General features: G+C 48.4%; 1 protein-coding gene across 1 annotated transcript in view; it reads left to right on the top strand.

The window, feature by feature from the left end:
* The window catches only part of ABTB2 (ankyrin repeat and BTB domain containing 2), a 134,289-nt gene continuing 106,842 nt past the window's right edge, over positions 1 to 27,447 (top strand). Inside the window, exon 1 of the mRNA XM_075326840.1 lies at positions 1 to 1,198. Within this exon, the coding sequence (XP_075182955.1) occupies positions 337 to 1,198 (862 nt within the window). The 5' untranslated portion in view covers positions 1 to 336. The remainder of the gene's footprint in view (positions 1,199 to 27,447) is intronic.

The raw sequence follows: 27,447 nt of genomic DNA, 5'->3' as shown, positions 1-27,447 counted from the left end.
AGAAAGCTTCTCTATCGGAGAAGAAAGGGATCCGCTCCGCTCCGCTCTGTTCTGCTTTGGGATTTTTCCTCAGTTCCTTTCACGACCAGCAGAAATTTCCTTTCCAAAAAGCTTCAGCACAATCCAATCCATCCACTTCCAGGAGTCTTGGATCATTTTCCTCAAATCCTCACATTTCTTAGGAACATGGCAAACAAAGCACCAGCCCTTCTCCGGTACCTTCAGGAGAGCGAGATCCTTCACGTAAGGTGCCACAATATGGAAAGCTTTCATTAACGTTGAGGATTTCTGCCAGGACTTTTCTCTTCTTTTTTGGGATTCCTATTCTTCGTTCCGATGGCCGGAATATATAGCTCTACCCTGAAGACCTTGGAGGACCTTACCTTGGACTCTGGATATGGGGCAGAGGACTCCTGCAGGTCCCTCAGCCTCTCATCCTCAAAATCCAACTCCCAGCCATTGGCGTCTTCTCAACACCGTGGGAATTGGTGGTATTACTCGGGGTCCATGAACAGCCGGAATAGCAGCTGGGACACCATGAATTCTGCTCTTACCGAGGATCCTGATGTGTTGGATATGTTCTCTAGGTGCCACCGGTTACCTGATCTAGAGGACTTTCCGTGGACGGATGAGGATATCGGAAAACTGCTCAGAACGGGTAAAGGGGATGGCGTTATTAAGTGGGAATTCTCCCACGATGCGGTAAGGAGAATGTCGGTTTTGTTGAGGAGACCTCTCATACGGATATCAAGGGAAGCCCAACGCTTGAGCGTCCTTCACGCCAAGTGCACACGTTATGAGATCCAGAGCGCCATGAAACTCATTCTAAGTTGGGCATTGTCCCAGAGCTGCACACTGGCCACGGTTCGGGCTCTGTCCCTTTACAGCATGAGTGCCGGTGATGGACTACGGCAAGGAAAATCCGCTCGTTGTGGTCTGTCCATGTCGGTGGGCAGATTCTTCCGGTGGATGGTGGACACTAGAATATCAGTGCGGATCCATGAATACGCAGCTATTTGCTTGACGGCTTGCATGGAGAACTTGTTGGAGGAGATTCGTAACCGTGTTCTTGCCAGTCAAGTGACGGATGGGGCAGAGATATCTCTGGATGCCCTGGAAATGGCAATCAACAATGATGCTGAACTCTGGGGGGTCCTGCAGCCCTATGAGCACTTAATCTGCGGGAAGAACGCCAATGGTAAGATGCAAACATCATATTTGGTGCCAAAAACAGTGCCACTAGGGTTCACAACTGAGATTTCCATATGTCGAGCACGGTCCTGCAATCTATGGCAAATTACTTAGGAAGCCACTAGGGAGAATGCCTTCTATTTTTGGTGGTGTTTGGATGGTCTGGAGCCCCTTTTGTCGAGCTGTGATTGACAGCTATAAGCTTGTGTTCTCCATGCAGACACTTGTACAAGCTGTGTCTGCCGGCGTGAGATGTTTGGATAACAGTGGGGCATGTGTATTCGGAGAGGTGGAGATATGTCATTCATAACGCTTGCTCCACACTACTGTCTCATTCAGTTTCTTCTCTAAGCACGGCCCGTTCTTGTATTATTTGGCCCGAAATTCTGTAGTAATGTAGAACATAGACTAGATAGAAAGATCTACTGAGATGGTGGTCTCTAGGTCCAGGGTAAAGGTGGCCATGCACCAGAATAATTGTAGGACCAAGCCTACTGATTATGGCAGGACCTTCTTTCCCTCGACATCAGATGTCAAGGCAAAAGAAGAAGAAAGAGGCTTCTAAATTTCAGCATGGCCAATCCTTTTATATTTTGACATGATATAAGACACCGCCAACGGTGTTTCACTCTAAGCCAAGTATGTACGGAGGAGTCGATGAGAATAGTTGTCCACCAAACCGGCTCCTGTCCGTCCACCATCAAGTGTATGGTCAACTCAGTAATAGGGTGTCTAAGTTTGGTGTCTTGGGCCTGTAGATACTCAACAAATGCTGTATGGCGGAATGAATCTAACTTCTCAAGGTGGCAACTCCCGAATTCCCTAAACGCAGCAGGGCCGCCCAGTGTGTGTGTGAACCCACGGAGCTACCACTAAAGAAACCACAGCAAACTAGATAGTGGTCAGATATTTTGACCACTTCACAGAACGTTCCACAGATCGCAAGTTGGGTCTATATTCATCCATGTCTGGTTGCCCAATAAAATGGGACTGAAACCTCTGTAGGGTCCTCCAATATTATATTTGACCTTTTTTAATTTATCTGAAAATAGGTTTTCTAAACCAGATGCCCATTTTAAAGGGGTTGCTCAGAATTAGAAAAACATGGTGGCTTTTTTCCCCAAAACAGTGTGTCCCCATGTACTGCGACTTCTATTTGTCCTGTGACATATACTTGTCCTGTGACATGTACTTGTCCTGTGACATGTACTTGTATTGTGACATGTACTTGTATTGTGACATGTACTTGTCCTGTGACTTGTACTTGTCCTGTGACATGTACTTGTCCTGTGACATGTACTTGTATTGTGACATGTACTTGTCCTGTGACATGTACTTGTATTGCGACTTGTACTTGTACTGTGACATGTACTTGTATTGCGACTTGTATTTGTACTGTGACATGAACTTGTACTGCGACTTGTACTTGTACTGCGACTTGTACTTGTACTGCGACTTGTACTTGTACTGCGACTTGTACTTGTACTGTGACTTGTAGGTGTACTGTGACTTGTACGTGTACTGTGACTTGTACGTGTACTGCGACTTGTACGTGTACTGCGACTTGTACGTGTACTGCGACTTGTACTGTGACTTGTACGTGTACTGCGACTTGTACGTGTACTGCGACTTGTACTTGTTCTGTGTCTCTGCTCCATTGAAGTAACTGGTGCTGAGCTACAATTTCAAATACAACCTGTTGACAGATGCGTAGCCATGTTTTCTAGTCCTGGACTGGACAAACCCTCTAAGCCGTGCATATGTTAACCGGCACAATGCTGTGTAGTGGGTGAACAATTGAACCAATTTTCAACATTTCCTTTGATTTTTCCAATGGACTCCAGAAGACTCTTTTGCTCGCCCCAATGTCCAGTACAACTCATTATTTGGCTCTAGTCTCCTGCTTGTGGGTATTGTATCCAAGTGGATCCTATTAGAAGACATTCACAGTCATCTCCAGGCTGTCAATCAAAACTGATGAACGATGTGTCTGGCACTTACCCTGTACACAAACGAGGATTATAATAGCCTGAAATTAATTATCAGCCTTGCATCTTATTATAGAACCCCCCCCCCCTCCAACCAAAAAATGTTACTATCTCTGTCCCCAGATGCATTGAATATTGATGTATGCAAATAGCGAGGCCTGATGAGGACAGAGGTGACATTTAATAATCAGCCGGGTGCATTGTGTGCACGACATATGGGGACTGCGGTGTCCTCTCCCCCCGCCGGCACCGCTCCGCTCCGTCCTTTGTAATGTCCAACGGTTTGCATATGTTAACTGTAGACTAATAAGGAAGCCCCTATCACAACCGGGCAGGACAAGTCAATGGGGTATTTTTTTTACTTTATTTTTGCAGTCTTTTCTTGTCCTTTGCTCTAAAGGTCCCTCTCAATCCCTTGGAGACTTTGCGTTTTTATCATTGTTGCATTTTCATTTTATTTGCGATTCATCTTCCAAAAGTCAGTTTGTTTTTTTCCCAGTGACAGAGATTGTTTTGTTTTTTTTTCTTTTTGTTTTTTTGCAGGATGAGTGTAGTTTTTTGCATGATTCTTTTAACTTCTCAGTATACAGTAATGTGCTCAAAATGCGAAAAAGTCTTCCAAATGCAACGTAAGTGGAAAAAACAAAAAAAAACAGAAATGCCATCATTATTTGTGATGAGGTGGCACTACCATGCTCGGGTGCTCGGTACTGGTAACTAGTGATGAGCGGGCACTACCATGCTTGGGTGCTCGGTACTGGTAACTAGTGATGAGCGGGCACTACCATGCTCGGGTGCTCGGTACTAGTAACTAGTGATGAGCGGGCACTACCATGCTCGGGTGCTCAGTACTGGTAACTAGCGATGAGCGGGTACTACCATGCTCGGGTGCTCGGTACTGGTAACTAGTGATGAGCGGGCACTACCATGCTTAGGTGCTCGGTACTGGTAACTAGTGATGAGCGGGCACTACCATGCTCGGGTGCTCAGTACTGGTAACTAGTGATGAGCGGGCACTACCATGCTTAGGTGCTCGGTACTGGTAACTAGTGATGAGCGGGCACTACCATGCTCGGGTGCTCAGTACTGGTAACTAGTGATGAGCGGGCACTACCATGCTCGGGTGCTCAGTACTGGTAACTAGTGATGAGCAGGCACTACCATGCTCGGGGGTTCTGAACTCGTAACTAGTGATGAGCGGGCACTGCCATGCTCGGGTGCTCTGTACTCGTAACTACTGATGAGCGGGCACTACCATGCTCAGGTGCTCAGTACTGGTAACTAGTGATGAGCGGGCACTACCATGCTCGGGTGCTCAGTACTCGTAACTAGTGATGAGCGGGCACTACCATGCTCAGGTGCTCAGTACTCGTAACTAGTGATGAGTGGGCACTGCCATGCTCGGGTGCTCAGTACTGGTAACTAGTGATGAGTGGGCACTAACATGCTCGGATCCTCTGTACTGGTAACTAGTGATGAGCGGGCACTACCATGCTCGGATCCTCTGTACTGGTAACTAGTGATGAGCGGGCACTACCATGCTCGGGTGCTCAGTACTGGTAACTAGTGATAAGCGGGCACTACCATGCTCGGGTGCTCAGTACTGGTAATTAGTGATGAGCGGGCACTACCATGCTCGGGTGCTCAGTACTGGTAACTAGTGATGAGCGGGCACTACCATGCTCAGGTGCTCTGTACTAGTAACTAGTGATGAGCGGGCACTACCATGCTCAGGTGCTCAGTACTGGTAACTAGTGATGAGCGGGCACTACCATGCTCGGGTGCTCAGTACTCGTAACTAGTGATGAGCGGGCACTACCATGCTCAGGTGCTCAGTACTCGTAACTAGTGATGAGTGGGCACTGCCATGCTCGGGTGCTCAGTACTGGTAACTAGTGATGAGTGGGCACTAACATGCTCGGGTGCTCAGTACTGGTAACTAGTGATGAGCGGGCACTGCCATGCTCGGGTGCTCAGTACTGGTAACTACTGATGAGCGGGCACTACCATGCTCAGGTGCTCAGTACTCGTAACTAGTGATGAGCGGGCACTACCATGCTCAGTTGCTCTGTACTGGTAACTAGTGATGAGCGGACACTACCATGCTCGGGTGCTCAGTACTGGTAACTAGTGATGAGCGGGCACTACCATGCTCGGGGGTTCTGTACTCGTAACTAGTGATGAGCGGGCACTGCCATGCTCGGGTGCTCAGTACTCGGAACTAGTGATGAGCGGGCACTACCATGCTCAGGTGCTCAGTACTGGTAACTAGTGATGAGCGGGCACTACCATGCTCGGGGGTTCTGTACTCGTAACTAGTGATGAGCGGGCACTGCCATGCTCGGGTGCTCAGTACTCGGAACTAGTGATGAGCGGGCACTACCATGCTCAGGTGCTCAGTACTGGTAACTAGTGATGAGCGGGCACTACCATGCTCGGGTGCTCAGTACTGGTAACTAGTGATGAGCGGGCACTACCATGCTCGGGGGTTCTGTACTCGTAACTAGTGATGAGCGGGCACTGCCATGCTCGGGTGCTCAGTACTCGGAACTAGTGATGAGCGGGCACTACCATGCTCAGGTGCTCAGTACTGGTAACTAGTGATGAGTGGGCACTGCCATGCTCGGGTGCTCAGTACTGGTAACTAGTGATGAGCGGGCACTACCATGCTCGGGTGCTCAGTACTGGTAACTAGTGATGAGCAGGCACTACCATGCTCGGGGGTTCTGAACTCGTAACTAGTGATGAGCGGGCACTGCCATGCTCGGGTGCTCTGTACTCGTAACTACTGATGAGCGGGCACTACCATGCTCAGGTGCTCAGTACTGGTAACTAGTGATGAGCGGGCACTACCATGCTCGGGTGCTCAGTACTCGTAACTAGTGATGAGCGGGCACTACCATGCTCAGGTGCTCAGTACTCGTAACTAGTGATGAGTGGGCACTGCCATGCTCGGGTGCTCAGTACTGGTAACTAGTGATGAGTGGGCACTAACATGCTCGGATCCTCTGTACTGGTAACTAGTGATGAGCGGGCACTACCATGCTCGGATCCTCTGTACTGGTAACTAGTGATGAGCGGGCACTACCATGCTCGGGTGCTCAGTACTGGTAACTAGTGATAAGCGGGCACTACCATGCTCGGGTGCTCAGTACTGGTAATTAGTGATGAGCGGGCACTACCATGCTCGGGTGCTCAGTACTGGTAACTAGTGATGAGCGGGCACTGCCATGCTCGGGTGCTCAGTACTGGTAACTACTGATGAGCGGGCACTACCATGCTCAGGTGCTCAGTACTCGTAACTAGTGATGAGCGGGCACTACCATGCTCAGTTGCTCTGTACTGGTAACTAGTGATGAGCGGACACTACCATGCTCGGGTGCTCAGTACTGGTAACTAGTGATGAGCGGGCACTACCATGCTCGGGGGTTCTGTACTCGTAACTAGTGATGAGCGGGCACTGCCATGCTCGGGTGCTCAGTACTCGGAACTAGTGATGAGCGGGCACTACCATGCTCAGGTGCTCAGTACTGGTAACTAGTGATGAGCGGGCACTACCATGCTCGGGGGTTCTGTACTCGTAACTAGTGATGAGCGGGCACTGCCATGCTCGGGTGCTCAGTACTCGGAACTAGTGATGAGCGGGCACTACCATGCTCAGGTGCTCAGTACTGGTAACTAGTGATGAGCGGGCACTACCATGCTCGGGTGCTCAGTACTGGTAACTAGTGATAAGCGGACACTACCATGCTCGGGTGCTCAGTACTGGTAACTAGTGATGAGCGGGCACTGCCATGCTCGGGTGCTCAGTGCTGGTAACTAGTGATGAGCGGGCACTACCATGCTCGGAGGCTCAGTACTGGTAACTAGTGATGAGCGGGCACTACCATGCTCGGATCCTCTGTACTGGTAACTAGTGATGAGCGGGCACTACCATGCTCGGGTGCTCAGTACTGGTAACTAGTGATAAGCGGGCACTACCATGATCGGGTGCTCAGTACTGGTAACTAGTGATAAGCGGGCACTACCATGCTCGGGTGCTCAGTACTGGTAATTAGTGATGAGCGGGCACTACCATGCTCGGGTGCTCAGTACTGGTAACTAGTGATGAGCGGGCACTACCATGCTCAGGTGCTCTGTACTAGTAACTAGTGATGAGCGGGCACTACCATGCTCAGGTGCTCAGTACTGGTAACTAGTGATGAGCGGGCACTACCATGCTCGGGTGCTCAGTACTCGTAACTAGTGATGAGCGGGCACTTCCATGCTCAGGTGCTCAGTACTCGTAACTAGTGATGAGTGGGCACTGCCATGCTCGGGTGCTCAGTACTGGTAACTAGTGATGAGTGGGCACTAACATGCTCGGGTGCTCAGTACTGGTAACTACTGATGAGCGGGCACTACCATGCTCAGGTGCTCTGTACTGGTAACTAGTGATGAGCAGGCACTACCATGCTCAGGTGCTCAGTACTCGTAACTAGTGATGAGCGGGCACTACCATGCTCAGTTGCTCTGTACTGGTAACTAGTGATGAGCGGGCACTACCATGCTCGGAGGTTCTGTACTCGTAACTAGTGATGAGCGGGCACTGCCATGCTCGGGTGCTCAGTACTCGGAACTAGTGATGAGCGGGCACTACCATGCTCAGGTGCTCAGTACTGGTAACTAGTGATGAGCGGGCACTACCATGCTCGGGGGTTCTGTACTCGTAACTAGTGATGAGCGGGCACTGCCATGCTCGGGTGCTCAGTACTCGGAACTAGTGATGAGCGGGCACTACCATGCTCAGGTGCTCAGTACTGGTAACTAGTGATGAGCGGGCACTACCATGCTCGGGGGTTCTGTACTCGTAACTAGTGATGAGCGGGCACTGCCATGCTCGGGTGCTCAGTACTGGTAACTAGTGATGAGTGAGCACTACCATGCTCAGGTGCTCAGTACTGGTAACTAGTGATGAGCGGGCACTACCATGCTCCGGTGCTCAGTACTGGTAACTAGTGATAAGCGGACACTACCATGCTCGGGTGCTCAGTACTGGTAACTAGTGATGAACGGGCACTGCCATGCTCGGGTGCTCAGTGCTGGTAACTAGTGATGAGCGGGCACTACCATGCTCGGAGGCTCAGTACTGGTAACTAGTGATGAGCGGGCACTACCATGCTCGGATCCTCTGTACTGGTAACTAGTGATGAGCGGGCACTACCATGCTCGGGTGCTCAGTACTGGTAACTAGTGATAAGCGGGCACTACCATGATCGGGTGCTCAGTACTGGTAACTAGTGATAAGCGGGCACTACCATGCTCGGGTGCTCAGTACTGGTAATTAGTGATGAGCGGGCACTACCATGCTCGGGTGCTCAGTACTGGTAACTAGTGATGAGCGGGCACTACCATGCTCAGGTGCTCTGTACTAGTAACTAGTGATGAGCGGACACTACCATGCTCGGGTGCTCAGTACTGGTAACTAGTGATGAGCGGGCACTACCATGCTTGGGGGCTCAGTACTGGTAACTAGTGATGAGCGGGCACTACCATGCTCAGGTGCTCAGTACTCGTAACTAGTGATGAGCGGGCACTACCATGCTCAGGTGCTCAGTACTCGTAACTAGTGATGAGCGGGCACTACCATGCTCAGGTGCTCAGTACTGGTAACTAGTGATGAGCGGGCACTACCATGCTCGGGTGCTCAGTACTTGTAACTAGTGATGAGCGGGCACTACCATGCTCAGGTGCTCAGTACTGGTAACTAGTGATGAGCGGGCACTGCCATGCTCAGGTGCTCAGTACTGGTAACTAGTGAGGAGCGGGCACTACCATGCTCGGGTGCTCAGTACTGGTAACTAGTGATAAGCGGGCACTACCATGCTCGGGTGCTCAGTACTGGTAACTAGTGATAAGCGGACACTACCATGCTCGGGTGCTCTGTACTGGTAACTAGTGATGAGCGGGCACTACCATGCTCAGGTGCTCAGTACTGGTAACTAGTGATAAGCGGACACTACCATGCTCGGGTGCTCAGTACTGGTAACTAGTGATGAGCGGGCACTACCATGCTCGGGTGCTCAGTACTGGTAACTAGTGATAAGCGGACACTACCATGCTCGGGTGCTCAGTACTGGTAACTAGTGATGAGTGGGCACTACCATGCTCAGGTGCTCAGTACTGGTAACTAGTGATGAGCGGACACTACCATGCTCGGGTGCTCAGTACTGGTAACTAGTGATGAGCGGGCACTACCATGCTCGGGTGCTCAGTACTGGTAACTAGTGATGAGCGGGCACTACCATGCTCTCGGACCTGTCGTTGCGTCACAAGTCCTGGTAAGAGGTCAGCGCAATGCTGGGCAGTTAACAATGAAGCCGTGTTCGGGCCGCGCTCCCTTCTTCTATAGGACCCTCCTATAGGTATGTCACGGAGGCTGGATGTGAATGGCGTCCTACACCTGTATAAACAGATCTGTATGTTTAGTTGCAGTTTATGGATGAGGCACCGGGGTCCTCGCACCGCGCTGATGTCGCTTTGGGGTACAGAAGTGCAAAACTCTTATAATTAGGTGGAAAGTCAACAGATCTGTGTTATATTTGTACAATGGAAGCAATAACCTGGGAAACACTGATACACGAGACCTCATAACCAGATCAGTAACATCGGGGTCCTGGTACACCACTTCTCTTCCGGTCTTTTGCTCGGTAAAGGATGGTATTTCCAGAGCAGTGTCTGACTCATTGCAATAGCAAAGCCAGCCCCCTCCTCTATTAATGCATCACCATTGGCAAAGAATGGGGCTGGTTGACTCCTCATTACAATAGCTAAGCCATCCCCCTCCTCTATTAATCCATCACCTTCTGCAAAGAATGGGGCTGGCTGACTCCTCATTACAATAGCTAAGCCATCCCCCTCCTCTATTAATCCATCACCTTCTGCAAAGAATGGGGCTGGCTGACTCCTCATTACAATAGCTAAGCCAGCCCCCTCCTCTATTAATCCATCACCTTCTGCAAAGAATGGGGCTGGCTGACTCCTCATTACAATAGCTAAGCCATCCCCCTCCTCTATTAATCCATCACCTTCTGCAAAGAATGGGGCTGGCTGACTCCTCATTACAATAGCTAAGCCAGCCCCCTCCTCTATTAATCCATCACCTTCTGCAAAGAATGGGGCTGGCTGACTCCTCATTACAATAGCTAAGCCAGCCCCCTCCACTATTAATGCATCACCATTGGCAAAGAATGGGGCTGGCTGACTCCTCATTACAATAGCTAAGCCAGCCCCCTCCTCTATTAATCCATCACCTTCTGCAAAGAACGGGGCTGGCTGACTCCTCATTACAATAGCTAAGCCAGCCCCCTCCTCTATTAATCCATCACCTTTGGCAAAAAATATACATTGTTGCTGACTGCTCATTAGAATAGCTAAGTCAGCTTCCTCCTCTATTAATGCATCACCTTTGTCAAAGAATGGGGCTGGGTGACTCCGTCTTACAATAGCTAAACCAGCCCCCTCCTCTATTAATCCTCCCCATTGGCAAAAAACGAGGTTGTGGACTCCTCATTACAATAGCCAAGCCAGCCCCATCCTCTATTAATGCATTACCATTGGCAACGAATGGGGCTGGCTGACTCATTAGAATAGCTAAGCGGCTCCTCTATTAATGCATCACCTTTTGTCAAAGAATGGGGCTGGCTGACTCCTTATTACAATAGCTAAGCCCCTCCTATGTCCATGCATCGACTTAGACAGAGAAGGGGGCTGGCCGACAGAAGAAACTCTTATTTTGCGCTCTTGGTGACAAGGATAGAGGGCATCTTGATGCTGGGGGCACGTGGCCTAATCCGGTTTATTTGAGTTCAGCAGGAATACCCCTTTAACTAAGAATTCCCTAATGGGGTCCTCCGTGGCTCAGTTGAACAGTACACTTTGAAGCCCCCGAGGCTCGGCGTTGGCAGCCTGGACTTATTTTCCCACTTTCTCTTCTTACATGATTTTTTTGCATTTTTTTTCTTTTCCTCCTGAAGTCGCCTCCGGTCCTTTCTACTTCTTTACATCATACCAGTGGCAGCTTCATCTGCTGGTTACGCCGGGTCCTGGGTCCAGATGTTTAATCCCAGCCGGGCGTTGTCTGAACGGTTTCCAAAATCCCATCTGAAATATATGAAAGCAATTAGCTATTTTTTATGTACAAATGAACTTTAGATCCTCAAACGCAAAACCGCGCTCCGGTCCTTGGGATCTGGTAAAGAGACCAATAATTATTACTATGAGTGTGTTTTTTTAACCCTATATCTGCTGCAATTGATCCTTTTTATATAAAATGTAACCTGATTCCTGATCCCAACTGCGACTCTTCGGTAACACGGCTGCATTTTATGCACGTTTTTTACAGCAACATGCCATCTCTAGAATGTGTCTTGGGATTGAAAATCAGACACGTGTTTTTCATGCATCCAAAACTGCTAAATATCTCTGACCTAAGTGCCAAGATTTCAGCTGCTTGCAACCACCACAAGGGGGCGCCGAAGAGATTGTATTATTATTAATGTGTAATTTGTTTGTATTTTAAGGGAATCTGTCAGCAGGTTTTTGCTGCCTCATCTAAGAGCAGCATGATGTAGGCAAAGAGACCCTGATGGCTATGATGTATCTCTTAGATTAATGGATAGGGGGCGGCACGGTGACTCAGTGGTTAGCACTTTAGTCTTGTGGTGGCTCAGTGGTTAGCACTTTAGTCTTGTGGTGGCTCAGTGGTTAGCACTGCAGTCTTGTGGTGGCTCAGTGGTTAGCACTGCAGTCTTGTGGTGGCTCAGTGGTTAGCACTGCAGTCTTGTGGTGGCTCAGTGGTTAGCACTGCAGTCTTGTGGTGGCTCAGTGGTTAGCACTGCAGTCTTGTGGTGGCTCAGTGGTTAGCACTTCAGTCTTGTGGTGGCTCAGTGGTTAGCACTGCAGTCTTGTGGTGGCTCAGTGGTTAGCACTGCAGTCTTGTGGTGGCTCAGTAGTTAGCACTGCAGTCTTGTGGTGGCTCAGTGGTTAGCACTGCAGTCTTGCTGCTCTGGGGTCCTTGGTTCAAATCCCACCAAATACAACATCTGCAAGGAGTTTGTATGTTCTCCCCGTGTTTGCGTGGGTTTCCTCCGGGTTCTCCGGTTTCCTCCCACACTCCAAAGACATACAGATAGGGAATTTAGATTTCCAACACTGTCCCCATTGGGGCACATAATGTAAAGCATATGTAAAGCGCTGCAGAATATGTTAGCGCTATATAAATGAATAAATATTATATGTATATGTGTGTATATATATATATATATATATATATATATATATATATATATATATATATATATATATATATATACAGCTGTTCTGACAGTGAAAGATTGTAGATTTTGCCTGTAGCAGATCTCTGGGAGCTATCCCCGCCAACACCAGGCATTCAGTTTTATATTTCCATAGACAAGCTGCTAATCACAGAAGGGGGCGGAGTCAGACAAGAGCTCATGGGCTGCTGAGATCCACTAATGATAAAGATAAAAGGCGTAAGCTAACATTGCAGGTAAACGGGAAAAAAAAGACACTGAGATAAGAGGCAGAGCTGAAGTCTGTGTTTAACTCTTGCAGCATGCTGTTTTCAGATTGCTTTGCAGAACCTCCTGACAGAGTCCCTTTTTTAAAGGGGATTTTCCTGGTAGGTGATAAATGTCTGACGGGGTTCTCATTGCTTATCACTAGAGCTTGAAAGTTAAAGGGTCACGCATGACTGTTGCCACTCCCTTTGGTATCACAAAGATAGCCGAGTGCACAGCCATAGGATGGGGATGGAGTGTCCGCAGTCATGACACTCCATTCCTTCTGACATGGTAGTGAATTTTGTGCTGTCCTATCCATTGTACAGCACACTAGGTACGGGAAGCACCAAGCGAAAGGGAAACCCTGTGTCTAGGAAAGGAGCATATGGTGACACCTGACCAAACCTACTTCTAGCCCCTGGCTTCCCTCACCACTAGATAGGTTTCGCACCTATGCGCCGAGCAGGATACCTGACCCTAAATTAAACCCTAGGTAGGGAACGGATGGGGTGAGTGCTTAGTCAACCCCATAAGCTCTAAAGAGCACACAGGGGAAAGTATAACTTATCTCCAGATGACTCGAAGACGAACTGCTACAACCACAAAGATTCTCCAGATGTATACAAGCTGACTGCTTGCACTGAAGACTTGCTAAGGATATAAGACCTATCACCAGCACAGAGTAAGGGGCAATGAGGGTATATAAAGACACTAAGGGGCACTTTGCACACTGCGACATCGCAGGCCGATGCTGCGATGCCGAGTGCGATAGTGCCCGCCCCCGTCGCAGCAGCGATATGTGGTGATAGCTGGCGTAGCGAAAATTATCGCTACGCCAGCTTCACACACACACTCACCTGCCCTGCGACGTCCCTGTGGCCGGCGACCCGCCTCCTTGTTAAGGGGGCGGGTCGTGCGGCGTCACTGTGACGTCACACGGCAGGCAGCCAATCGGAGCGGAGGGGCGGAGATGAGCAGGATGTAAACATCCTGCCCATCTCCTTCCTTCCGCATATCCTACGGAAGCCGCAGTGACGCCGGTAGGAGATGTTCCTCGCTCCTGCGGCTTCACACACAGCGATGTGTGCTGCCGCAGGAGCGAGGAACAACATCGGACCATCGCGTCGGCGTAATTATGAATTACGCCGACGCTGCACCGATGATACGATTACGACGCTTTTGCGCTCGTTAATCGTATCATCCAGGCTTTACACACTGCGATGTCGTATGCGATGCCGGATGTGCGTCACTTTCAATTTGACCCCACCGACATCGCACCTGCGATGTCGCAGTGTGCAAAGCCCGCCTTAGGGAAGTGCTGATGATTAACAGCTGAAAGATGAGGACTCCGCAGGGTCCTAAAGAGAGAGGGCTAAACTCCAAGCAGGAAAAAAGGGAAAGTTAGAGAGTAGCTTGTGTAGTAGCGTGACAAACCCAGGACAAGGGGTTTTCCAAAATCTGTCCCCCCGTAGTTTGTGTTTCAAAAAAAAGAAACAAATTGTGCCTTACTCACCTTCTCAGGTCTAGTGCTAAGTCTCCACTACTGTTCCCAGTGTTTTATGGTCTACACTGTTGATGTCACATGAACAGCGCTGCAGCCAATCAGTGAGCTCAGCGGCTCATGCCGTCAACTCGTTAGAGCTGTTAAGTTCACTGATTGCCTGCAGTACTGTCAGTGTCATTAACACACTGGTAGCAGAGACATGTACCTGGGATGGTTGAGTAAAGCACAGCTTGCTTGCTTTTACACTTGCAAACTTATTTTAACACTTTTTGGGACTACTTTTGTTTTGTTTTTTTCTTAGCGGTGTGATTCCTCTAGGCAGCTAACATGGATATGCTTAGCTTGTAGCATGCAATGAGTGTGGGGTGCACTGGTACCGATTGGCAACCTGAGGAACGACCCATTTATGAAAAGATGCTCCAGTGTGCCGCCCCTGTAGCAGTCGGACTGCTCGGATCCGGGGGTAGTGTCCATTCATGGCTTGAGGGTCTCCGGACCCGTGGGCTTAGGGGCCACCCTCAAATGTAAAGTGGGTATTGACAGGGGATATTGTATAGTTTGTGACGCCACCCGTGGTGTGTGGTAATTGGGAGTACCGCCGCTGCCGTTGGGAGTACCCGGGGTGATGGAGTGGGACAGCTAGGTGATGTTGCCCTCCACGGGTAGGGGTAGGGCCCGGGACTCTGGATGGTGATGCGGGGTGCACGGCAGGGGTCAGTAAGGTACTCACTCAGCAATAAAGCAGACGCTGACGACCGGGTAAACCAAGTATATGGGTGCCGCTGCCTCTCAAGGGGAGCTCGTCCGGGTCCCGTCCCCTGCAGTGCTACTGGTGGTCTGTAACCTGCCTCCTGGCACTAAATTTGAGAGTGTCCGTTGTGGTCCAGTAGCTTGGAGCTATCCGGGCCCCGCTCCCCACTGTGGCTAAGTGGAGGAGCCTGCTTGTTTGCAAAGCCCTATCCCCCCTCGTTGTGCTAGTGCCCCGATTCGGGAGCTAGTGGGAAGAGTCCATAAAGGCTCTGTTCTCCTCAGGTTAATTGCCGGGTTGCCTGAAGCTTCTCCTCGACCTAAGGTCCGTGTACCCCGTCGTGCCTTCAGACCCGGACCGGTGATAGGACAAGGCTGCTGACCGTCCTCCTTGACAGGTCCTAGGCACCTAGCCTCAATCCCCTGTGACTAGGGTCCGACTCCTCTAGGTCCAGACCACTGTCTGCGACCTAGTTTTCCTCTCCCCTGGGAGCTCCAACTCCCAGCATCCTCAGAGCTCCTCACAGCTCGAGGGTCACCACTCAACTCCTTCACCTTAACACCTTCCACCTCCCTGCCTGACCCCTAGGTGGGCGGCCCTATTCCTGCTTAAGCAGCCCACTGGTGTGCCTGACCGGTGTGGTGTACGGTGTATCTAGGATTTGTGAATGCTGATGGAGGCAACACTGCAGGATGGAGACCCAGAACCATGGGGGGGTTGAATACTGCAAGGTTAGGATAGTTTGTGCAGTACCCTGTGACGACCTGACTAGTCCAGGGGCGTCACACCAGCACTGGCAATACTAGACATGTGAGAAGAACGCTACGAGGACGTGTCTGTTTGGGGGAGATAATGAATGGATTGAGCTTTGAACTAAGAACCAATGTTATAAAAATTTGGAAATACAGGTCCATAATGAAACTCCACATGACCCGTATAGTTCGGATCGTTCTCCAGTGCAGGGACGGGGGGCGACATCCACTCGGACCCATTGCTTCTTCTCGGCCGGATTGAGGGTCCCGCCCTCTCGGAGTGATCTCTGCAGTTTGGTCACATTTTTTCGCAGTGTTATAAACCAAAAAAGAATTTAATTTTGAAATTTTAAATAGAAAATTATACGTTGGTTTTTACATTTTCCGGGAGACCCCAAATGTGTTTTTTTGACAGCGTGACAATGTTCCCTCCAGCCCGTGATGAATGGGTGACATAATTAGTCCTTTCCCAATGTTTTTCTTTGGCCACATGTTTATGAGAATTTGCCACAAGGCACCGGCTGCTGCGGTCTCGTCCCCTTTCCCTTTTTAGTGATTCCGTCATCTGGATCTTTTTGTGTGTGTGATTTTTATTTTCTACATCTGGTTCCCAGCAAAGTTTCTGTCCATGGCCAAAAAAAAATAAATCCTGAGTCAGACGGAGATGACCTCATTATCCTTCAGGTCCGCTGTAGATTAGGCAAATCTCAGGTCTGGGGGACGGATTTTGGGAGTTCATTCTGCAACGAAGTGCAATTATGTGACGCCCCTGGCCTATCAGGTCATCACAGGGTACTGCACAATCTGCCCTCCCGTGCAATATCCACCTCCTCCTTGGTTTTGGGTCCCCAACTGTATGGTGTTGCCTACATCGGTTAATCAAAATCCTAGGTACACCCTGCACCACACCCACCAGACACTCCAGTGGACGGCCTGAGTGGAATAGGGTCGTCCACCTGGGTGGTTGGTTAGGGGAGGTCAGGAGTGTCAGGAACGAAGAGACAAGTAGTTTGGAAGTGAAGGAGAGAGGAAGTCAGGAGCAGGGCTCCTAAGTAGATCTAGGTGGCAGACGGTGGTCTGGGCCTAGAGGATCGCAGGGGATCGTGGCAAGGGGCACGGAACTGTCGAGGAGGACAGCCGTCGGCCTTGTATCATCACCTAGGTCAGGGAGTAGCTTCAGGCAACCTGACAATTGACCCGACGAGAACGGAGTCTTCAAGATCCACTCTCCACCCGCTCCAAAATCGGGGTACTAGCGCAACGATGGGGATAGGACTTTCCAAACAAATGGTCCAGGAAATCCCAAGCGTGAGCACTGAGAGCAAGCTCCCACACTTAGCCATAGTGGGGAGCGGGACCCGGCAAGTTCCATACTACCGGGACCAACAGAGAAGTAAACTTAGTGCCAGGAGGCAGGTCACGGATCACCAGGCAGCACCATCGGGGACGGGATCCGAATGAGCTCCCCTCAGCGTCAGCGGTGTCCAGAACTTTGGTTTATCCAGTTGTCGGTGTCAGCTTTATGGACTAAGTGAGTACCACAGTGACCCCTTCGCACCCAACGGCACGTCCCAGTCAACATCACCAAGCCCCGGGTCTCCCCCGTACCCGTGGAGGGTTCTAACACCTGGCTGCCCCACTCCATCGCCCCCGGGTACTCCCAACTGCAGCGGTGGTACCCATAATTACCACACACCACAGGTGGCGTCACAAACTTTAACACAATCCCCTGTAAATACCCCCCTTCATTTGAGTGGTCGCACGACCCCCGGGTCCGGAGACCCCCTCGAGCCACCGCAGATCCGGATCAGATCAGCCCGGCTGCTGACGCGGGGTCGGCACAATTACAAATTTAACTTATCACATTTGTCAGAATTGTATCTTGCATTTTTGGATATTTTCTTTTTTTTGGGGGGGGGGGTCACAAATGAATACGTGAGTAATGAATCCATAAATTTACATTGCAAATTCTCCATCTTCACTGACCGATCTCCATCCTCACACTTAATAAATGGTAATTGACGCACGAGAAGAAAATTGATTTAGATGGTTCGTCCAATAAAAGTTAACAAGAAGCAAAAACACCAGATTTGCATCTCTTGATTTATGATGTTGTGAAGAAGGGTCACCTGTAATAGTTGTCGTAATGGGGTTTAATTGCTCTTGTAAAGGACAATAAAACAGTTTACCCAAAGCAAAAACAATCAGGTGTGACTGACGCTGATTCTAATTGCCTACTCTTCACCCTAGGGCACATTGACACATGGCAGATGCATCGCAAAAAAATGGGCTATGCGGAAAATCCATGCAGATAGTGTGACTGCAGACAATAAACCCAGGTCTGGATAACACCTTTTGCGCAGTGGTGTAACTAGAGTCCGATGGGCCCTAGTGGAAAGTTTGAGCTTAGCCACCCCCCCTGCCACATGTTGGTCAGATGTATGGGGCGTTGTAGCATTCTAAATCCTATAAAGACATACAAGCTGCCCCCCCTACTCCTTAATTGTGTAGCAGTGACCCCCATTCTGTACTAATGGCCCCCATTCTGGGCTACTTCCTGGTAAATGTTCCCCATCCTGGTGTATGAATTCATCACGGCTATATTCTGGTATATATGGCCCCATCCTGGAATATATGCCCTAATCATGGCCCCATCATGGCCCATCCTGGTATATCTGTCCTCATCCACGTATATATGTCTCCATCGTGGCCCCATCATGGCCACATAATGGTGTATGACCCCCCCCCATCCTGGTATAGATGTCCCCTTCGTGGCCCCATCCTTGTATAAATATCCCCATAATGGCCCCATCCTGGTATACATGTCCCCATAATGGCCTCATCCTAGTATACATGTCCCCATCCAGGCCGCATCCTGGTAAATATGATAACCCCAGGAGCTGCACACAGTAATAAAATACTATTATACTCGCCTTCCCCCTGCTCGCTCAATGTCCAACTCCAATGATGGCATGCAGCAACTGACCAGTGTGTAAGCGGCGCAGCACATGACGTCACTGTGTGCCCACTTACAGTGTAGTCGGGTGCCAGCATATTCTCTGTATAATGGGTGTGGGGAGCAGTGAATATTCATAGTCTTAATCAGCAGCCAGGACATCGCAGTGCAGGGACCCAACAAGTCTCTGTGCTGCGACGTATTTTAGCTGGATGCATGCCCTCGGACGCACATCCATCTGAAACAGGTGCTGGGGCCCCGTACCCTCGATTGTGGTCACGATCACTGCGACCGTGATCGTTGCGCCCCTGACTCTGCATTATTTGGTACAGTTGTTGTGCAGTTTGTTGCCCATATCTGCATGTCTATCCTTATGCAAAGTCATTGAGTATTCTGAAATGCAGCATGTCAATTGTTGGTGCTTTTTTTTTTTCTGCGTTTTCAGCTCTTCCAGACAATGAGTTCACTAAAAAAATGCACCAAAAAGCATGCGTTTTTTGGGTGCGTTTTTCTGCCACAAAGTGCGTGGTTTTTTTTGTGAAGAAAATGTCTGCGCCTAATCTGCAGACCTTAAAATTAATAATGAAAAACACAAAATATTGATTGGAAGGTTCAGTATTGTTTTTCCTGGATTGTTAAACTGCGTCCTTCTACATGGTCTTCAAATCTTTAGAGCCTGGGAGAAAAGCTGACAGCCATGATGTATGGTGGTGACTTCCAAGTGCTGCGTTTCTAAATAAAACCTCTTGCACCTTAGTGAAATGGGGGAGGAATAAGGCATTGCTCATCAGTGAGGCCAAAAAGGTCAATGGCCTCCGGTTTACTTTGATGTTGGCAGTAGAGGTGTCTCATGCTGGTGGGCTTATCATGGTAAACACCACGCATCTGCTCTTATCAGCTGTTCCATCAGATGTTAAGCTAAAAAGTGTAAAATCCTTGGAGTTTGTAGATTCAGGTTGAACTGATGAATCTGAAGAGATTTTCTAATCTGACTGTAAATTCAGAAGAGTCCTCTTCATATTCCAAATCACAGTCAATGAAGGAATTCGGAATTCCAACATGCTCGATTCTTCTTTTTCCCAACATCTACTGGTGAGGCATTCCTGCCAAGGGTGATGGGTTTGGCCAACTCTTGTCTTGTCTGTATGACCAACTTTAAGGAACAACTTGTGCAAAGACCAGGATCATACAAACTCCATAAAGAAGTTGTCTGTGATCAGTTTCGAGTTCAAGATCTAGTGACGAGTCCCCTGTACATATCAGTCAAGTCGTTTAAAATGGACAACTTTGACTATAATCATAGTATCATAGTATCATAGTTTTTAAGGTTGAAGGGAGACTCTAAGTCCATCTAGTTCAACCCGTAGCCTAACATGTTGATCCAGAGGAAGGCAAAAAAAACCCCAATGTGGAAAACAAGTTCCAATGGGGAAAAATTTCCTTCCTGACTGCACATTCGGCAATCAGACTAGTTCCCTGGATCAATACCCTGTCATAAAATCTAATATACATAACTGGTAATATGAAATTTTTCAAGAAAGGCGTCCAGGCTCTGCTTAAATGTTAGTAGTGAATCACTCATTACAACATCATGCGGCAGAGAGTTCCATAGTCTCACTGCTCGTACAGTAAAGAATCCTCGTCTGTGATTATGATTAAACCTTCTTTCCTCAAGACGTAGCGGATGCCCCCGTGTTCCAGTCGCAGGCCTAGGTGTAAAAAGATCTTTGGAAAGGTCTCTGTACTGTCCCCTCATATATTTATACATTGTGATTAGATCCCCCCTAAGCCTTCGTTTTTCCAAACTAAATAACCCCAAGTTTAATAACCTGTCTTGGTATTGCAGCCCCCCCATTCCTCTAATAATCTTGGTGGCTCTTCTCTGCACCCTCTCCAGTTCAGCTATGTCCTTCTTATATATCGGTGACCAGAATTGTACACAGTATTCTAAGTGCGGTCGCACTAGTGACTTGTACAGAGGTAGAACTAGATTTTTTCATGAACACTTCTACCTCTTTTAATACATCCCATTATTTTATTAGCCCTGGCAGCAGCTGCCTGACACTGGCCACTAAAGTGAAGTTTACCATCCACCCATACACCCAAGTCTTTTTCTGTGTCTGTTTTACCCAGTGTTCTACAATTAAGTACATAATCATAAATGTTATTTCCTCTACCCAAGTGCATGACCTTACATTTATCTACATTAAACTTCAATTGCCACTTCTCAGCCCAATCCTCCAATTTACATAAATCTCCCTGTAATATAAAATTATCCTCCTCTGTATTGATTACCCTGCAGAGTTTAGTATCATCTGCAAATATTGAAATTCTACTCCGCATGTCCCCAACAAGGTCATTTATAAATATGTTGAAAAGAAGCGGGCCCAATACTGACCCCTGTGGTACCCCACTATGAACTGAGACCCAGTCCGAGTACGTACCATTAATAACCACCCTTTGTTTCCTATCACTGAGCCAGTTTTTAACCCAGTTACACATATTTTCCCCTATCCCCATTATTCTCATTTTATGTACCAACCTTTTGTGTGGCACCGTATCAAAAGATTTTGAAAAGTCCATATACACAACATCCACTGCATTTCCCTGGTCCAGGCTTGAACTTACCTCTTCATAGAAGCTGATCAAATTAGTTTGACAGGATCGATCCCTCATAAACCCATGTTGATACTCTGTCATAAGGTTATTTTTCTTGAGATACTCCAGTATAGCATCTCTCAAGAAACCCTCAAGGATTTTACCAACCGTAGAGGGTAAACTTACCGGCCTATAATTTCCCGGCTCAGTTTTTGGCCCAGTTAGGGACAATAATGAACAGTTAGGTTAAATACTGGAGCTTTCCCAGCAGTCCTTGCTGCTGTTAGAATCATTTCTACTTTGGCCAGCCTGGTGGAAGGAACTGCTGAGGTTTTGTCCTCTTGTCTGTCCTTCTGCTATGATGAAGTTTGATGTTTTGTATCCTTTTGTTTATTTCCACCATCTGTCTTTATTTTCCATCCATGTTTGTTCGTGTAGTGGTGAGTATAGTGTACTCGTTGGCCTACTCACTATGCAGGGTGAGAGTAGGGCCAGCGGAGGGTCCAAGGTCTCCTGCTCACTGACAGGTTGAAAGAACCTTTATAGGGACGCTAGGAAGCTCAGGAGTCAGCTTGACGTGAGTGCAGGAGGTACCCCTGCACTCCACTGCCTAGTGTTAGGGACCTCTGTTGTATTGTGACCCCAGTGTTTCCCCCTTTTTTTGGGGGGGGGAAGTGTTTGTTTTTTTTTTGTAGTGCATCGAGACGCCCGTTGGTTTGATGGCGTGTGTCACGAGTTACATACGGACATCTCCTACTCCGTGCATGACAGTTAAGATTTATGCCACTGAATAAGCATATGGTCGGGTACACAGGGCCCTGTACCGTTTTTGGTCAATGCACTGCTGGCGTCAGCTGATGGTCCATAGTATTGAATCTTTGTAGTGTTCGTTGAGGTCTCTCCAGACATCTTTGTATCATGGCCGATCTGAGGACTTTGTAAATGTAAGTGCGGCCTTCCCTTACACAGGCTGCACTGATTTGTGTTTTGACATCTGTCTGGAGACTCTTAAAACAAGTCAAACTTCAAGGACTTGTACAGACATCAGCCAGACGTGGCGAGTCTGTATCTGGAAATGTCACACAGGTTCTGACATATGGAAAGTTTTCTCTACACTTGGTGGAATTCAAGAGGTGAAATCTATAAAGGATTCAATCGTTGGGTCAAAGACATAACTTGAGGCTCCTGGGTCCCGATGCAAAATCTGGAGCAAGGCCACCCACCCTCCACGTGCCGTGCATAATGCTGGCCGATGGGTCGCCAATCCTTGGATCCTTAGAAGCATCTTCTGCAAAAGCGTGTAGACTAGGAAAGTTGAAGATGTTTTCATGGTGTGGGGTCTGACCTTGTGGACCCCACCTGACCTTGTGGACCCTAAATACTTGTCGTCATGCTTTTCTGTCTGATGAATAGATATAGGTGCCATGGTTGCTGTTAATGGGAAGGTAGCCATGAATGCGTCCCCTCCTTTGACCTCTATGTGCGTTTCCGATACAGTTGAGTACACGTACTTTCCACTGTGGCACCACTTAGGATGGAGGGCCAGGGAGCCATTTTGGGATCAGTCATTACCAAAATTTTTGGCTATGTGGGAACATTCTAAGGAAAACTAAGTAGGCCTCAGGTAGCCACATTAGTTGCTATGGGCAACAAGGCCAATCGGCTTTCATTGTTTAACGTATTCTGCAGAAATGAAAGCTAAGCTGTGATTGGTTAAGGGCAACAAGGCCTGTTTTTTTACATGAGGCAGTTTTGATGAAGGATCTCATGGAGTGGAGCATTTCCCAATGTCTTGTAATGTCTCTCATCTCTGACCTAGACATCCCACCATCTAATAAATAATCTGTATTTGCTGCCCATAGGAACCAATTAGAATTCAGCTTTTACTTCTCAAAGGCCTCTGGTAAAATGAGAGCTGTGCTGTGATTGGTTGCTATAGGCAACAAAGACAAATGAGGCCTAGTGGAGTGTTTGTTTTGCTTGGAATATTCCCTTAAAGTTCTATGCCAGACACTTTCTTCACTAGTGTGTTCATTTGAAGGGATTGTTCAGGATTAGAAAAACATGGATAACAGTGCCATACATGACTACAGGATGAGCCCCATGCACTTCAATGGGGTTGCTCTGCAATAGCAGACACATCTCCTGGACAGGGGTGGCGTGACATGGCATTACATCACCTCGCTGTGCTTTTTACATTGGGCAGTACATGTCTCTCCGTGGCATTGCAGTTATCTTAAAATCCCTGGCAGCCTTATCCTTACAGAGCATCCTATGCCAGATCCCGGCTGTTACCATGGGATCCAGACCCAGACAGGAAATCATGGCAGGACGGGGTCCAACACACACAGCAGGCAGAACTGTTCACTTTTTAGAGTTTGGGGAAAAAAGTTCTCAGCGAGAGAGAAAGAAGTCTCTGTTCCTAAACTTCCCGCAGACAGCCACTCCGCACCCTCATCTGTGCCCCTACAACGATGGACGTCCTGCTGCTAGGACTCAGTGTGCACATAGTCACAAACACCATTCACCTATAGGCACTGGCGGACAGCACCATTTACCTATAGGCACTGGCGGACAGCACCATTCACCTATAGGCACTGGCGGACAGCACCATTTACCTATAGGCACTGGCGGACAGCACCATTTACCTATAGGCACTGGCGGACAGCACCATTTACCTATAGGCACTGGCGGACAGCACCATTCACCTATAGGCACTGGCGGACAGCACCATTTACCTATAGGCACTGGCGGACAGCACCATTCACCTATAGGCACTGGCGGACAGCACCATTCACACTGGCGGACAGCACCATTCACCTATAGGCACTGGCGGACAGCACCATTCACCTATAGGCACTGGCGGACAGCACCATTCACCTATAGGCACTGGCGGACAGCACCATTCACCTATAGGCACTGGCGGACAGCACCATTCACACTGGCGGACAGCACCATTCACCTATAGGCACTGGCGGACAGCACCATTCACCTATAGGCACTGGCGGACAGCACCATTCACCTATAGGCACTGGCGGACAGCACCATTCACCTATAGGCACCGGCGGACAACACCATTCACCTACAGGCACTGGCGGACAACACCATTCACCTATAGGCACTGGCGGACACAGACCAAAAAGTGCCCCTATGCAAGAACAATATATGGGCCATTTTCAGTTCAATAACTCATCAAAATGCACAATTCCACCTGTTTTGGAGCTGGATGTGGCCCCCTTTACCTTTTGGGCCCCTGTATGGCTGCATGGATTGCACTAATGAGATGTCTGTCCCTGCAGCCAATCACAGAACACAGTAACTTGTGCCTACACTCGGGCAGAACCGCTGAGCTCCGTTATTGGCTGCAGTGCTGTTCTTGTGACATCAGCACTGCAGCCGATCACAGAACTCTAGTGACTCGTGCTTCGACTCTTGCAGAGCCGCTAAGCTCAGTTATTGGCTGCAGTGCTGTCAATGTGATGTCACCGCTGCAGCCAATCACCGAACTCAGTAACTCATGCCTCCACTCAGGGAGTGCCGCTTAGCTCAGTTATTGGCTGCAGTGCTGTCAATGTGATGTCACCGCTGCAGCCAATCACCGAACTCAGTAACTCATGCCTACACTCAGGGAGAGCCGCTTAGCTCAGTTATTGGCTGTAGTTTGGTCAATGTGACATCAGCGCTGCAGCCAATCATAGCCAAGTAAGCGGTGGAAGAATATTTCCATTCACCGACAGTAAGCAGAGTTATTAAAACTTAAACAATTCTACAATTTTATTATATACTTTTTTTCATTTATTAATAAGGGCTGATACACACATCAATGGATCTCGGTCCAAGAGTGGATTGATTTCCACAGAGTCCTAATCCATCGCTTACATAACACCCCTTTATATAAAGTGTGATTCTGGTGCCTTTAGCTTCCCACACGAGTGCTGACCTAAACCGCAGTCCATTATAGCAGCCAGAATGAGGATATAATGAATAGACAATGTTGTCCTGTCAGGAGGCCTAATTACTTGGTACAATGCCCCTGTCTAATAGACATCTGCTGAATCAGTGCAAGCGATGCTGGGCTCCTGACCTCTGCAGAAATACTGTGCGCTCCATCCCGGCCTCATCCTCTTTGACTTGACAAAAGCCTGAGTAATGTAATTATCCGACTGTCGGAGATGATAATCCATTTGCCATTGTGGGAGCAGTTTACAGAACTACAGCACATTTATTTCTCTTTGAGCCTTGACTACATTTGGACGTCATCATTTCTTGAAATAGAAGACTCCTTGTCAGTGGAGGCTTGAAACGCGTCAGCCGTCATCACTGACATTGATTTATGTCCTGGCTTCATGTATTGCGCCACTCTTGAATAGGGCACACGTGGGCGACCAAAGCTTCAAAGCTCTCAATCCCATGTATTCTGATTAGTAAAGCAATGATTTATCAATGGTGTTGTAGGATTCAGCAAAAATGGCAGCATCCATGGAGGTCTGGAGTCACTTGCAATAAATGTCTTTTTGTTAACCTTATATAAAGGCCGCTGTTCTCCCGAATCCGACGTTGTCTTTCTTTTGCTCCTGAGCCTCTCTGGTCCTGAGATATGGCTTTTTCTTCCCTGTGTATATATCTAGTCTTGGTAGTCATGAACACACCCACTTGCCTAAAAGAAATAAATTAGATTTGCATACCAGGGAGAAGGGGCCATATCTCAGGATTGGAGAGGCGCAGGACAAATATATAAAAATTACGCCAGATTCAGGACAATGGCAGTGTTTACACCAGGTGAAACATTACATAGTGATGGAAAGTGACAGATCCTCCTTAAAGAAGTTTCCATAACTTAGCAAGTTGCACCCTATCCACAGATCCACAGCCTAGGATAAAACTTGCTGATTGTTGGCAGGTGGCCAATCACTAGTATCTAAATCGTAGATCTGAGATGCCCATTAGAATGGATTGTTGGCGACACATTCACATCCGTGACCTATTCATTGTCTATAGGACTTTCGCATATATCCAAGAGCTGAAATCAGAATGCGCTGGCACTACTGTTCTCTTTCAGAGCCCCATTCTCAGGATTGCTGGGGGCCACAGTAATCGTGTTCTCAACAGTCAGCTGAGTTGGGACAACACCTTTAAGGTGTGATATAAAGTGGCTATTTATAATTGTTCTTATTCCATAGGTTACCTAGAAATAAAAATATGAATTCCAGCCTACCTCTTTGCTGTTTCAGCATTGACTCTCCACTCATGTCCTCAGTCTTTATTGATGAGGCTGCAACGATGACATCACAACTGCTGCAGCCAGTCACTGGGCTCGGCGCTCTCATGCCATCTACATCAGCGTCACTGCTGAATCCAGTGATTGACTGCAGTGGTGACACGGATGACAGACAGTCTTGTGGTGTCCAGCTGGACAAACTGCTCCCTGACCTTCTATTATTTCTGCTTGGGTTTCATCCCTTTCCCTTTTAGGACCTTGCAGACTTCCTCAGCCTTTCACCTGCTTTTCCTCAGCACTTCCCTTGGTGTATTTATATACCTTCACTTCCTATTACTCGGTGCTGGTGATGGCTCCTATACCCTTAACAAGTCTTTAGTGTAAGCAGTCGGCTTGCATACATCTGGAGAATCTTTGTGGTTGTTGCAGTTACTTTCCCTGAGTCATCTGGAGATGAAATGTTCACTCGCTTTTCTCCTGTGTTCTTCCTGTGTCTTCTTTAGAGCTTAGTGGGGTTGACTAAGCACTCATCCCATCCGCTCCCTAGCTAGGGCCTTTTTCAGGGTCAGGCAGGGTCAGGTATCTAGCTCGGTGCACAGGTACAGAACCTATCTGGGGTGGTGAGGGAAGCCAGGGGCCAGTGGTAGATTTGGTCAGGGGTGACCATCTTCCTCAGACACAGGGTTTCCCTTCCCTTTCGCCGTTCGCTTGGTACTTCCCCCATGACAAGTGGTCATAGCAACCTCAAAACCACAGGAAAGCTGGGTGAAGCCGTTGAGAGTTGGGTCAAGATGGTAATAAGCCGACTTTGTTATTTTTACATGCAAGATGAATATGCAATAAAAATAAATAAAGACTGACAACCCCTTTAAAACCCCTTTAAACAGTCCTGGTTGTCTGCGGTAATAAAAGCTGTTTATACAGACCAT

Source organism: Anomaloglossus baeobatrachus, chromosome 10 (assembly GCF_048569485.1).
Source record: "Anomaloglossus baeobatrachus isolate aAnoBae1 chromosome 10, aAnoBae1.hap1, whole genome shotgun sequence".
NCBI lineage: Eukaryota > Metazoa > Chordata > Amphibia > Anura > Aromobatidae > Anomaloglossus > Anomaloglossus baeobatrachus.
Note: the sequence above shows the minus strand (reverse complement) of the source record. Positions and strands in the feature narration are given on the sequence as shown.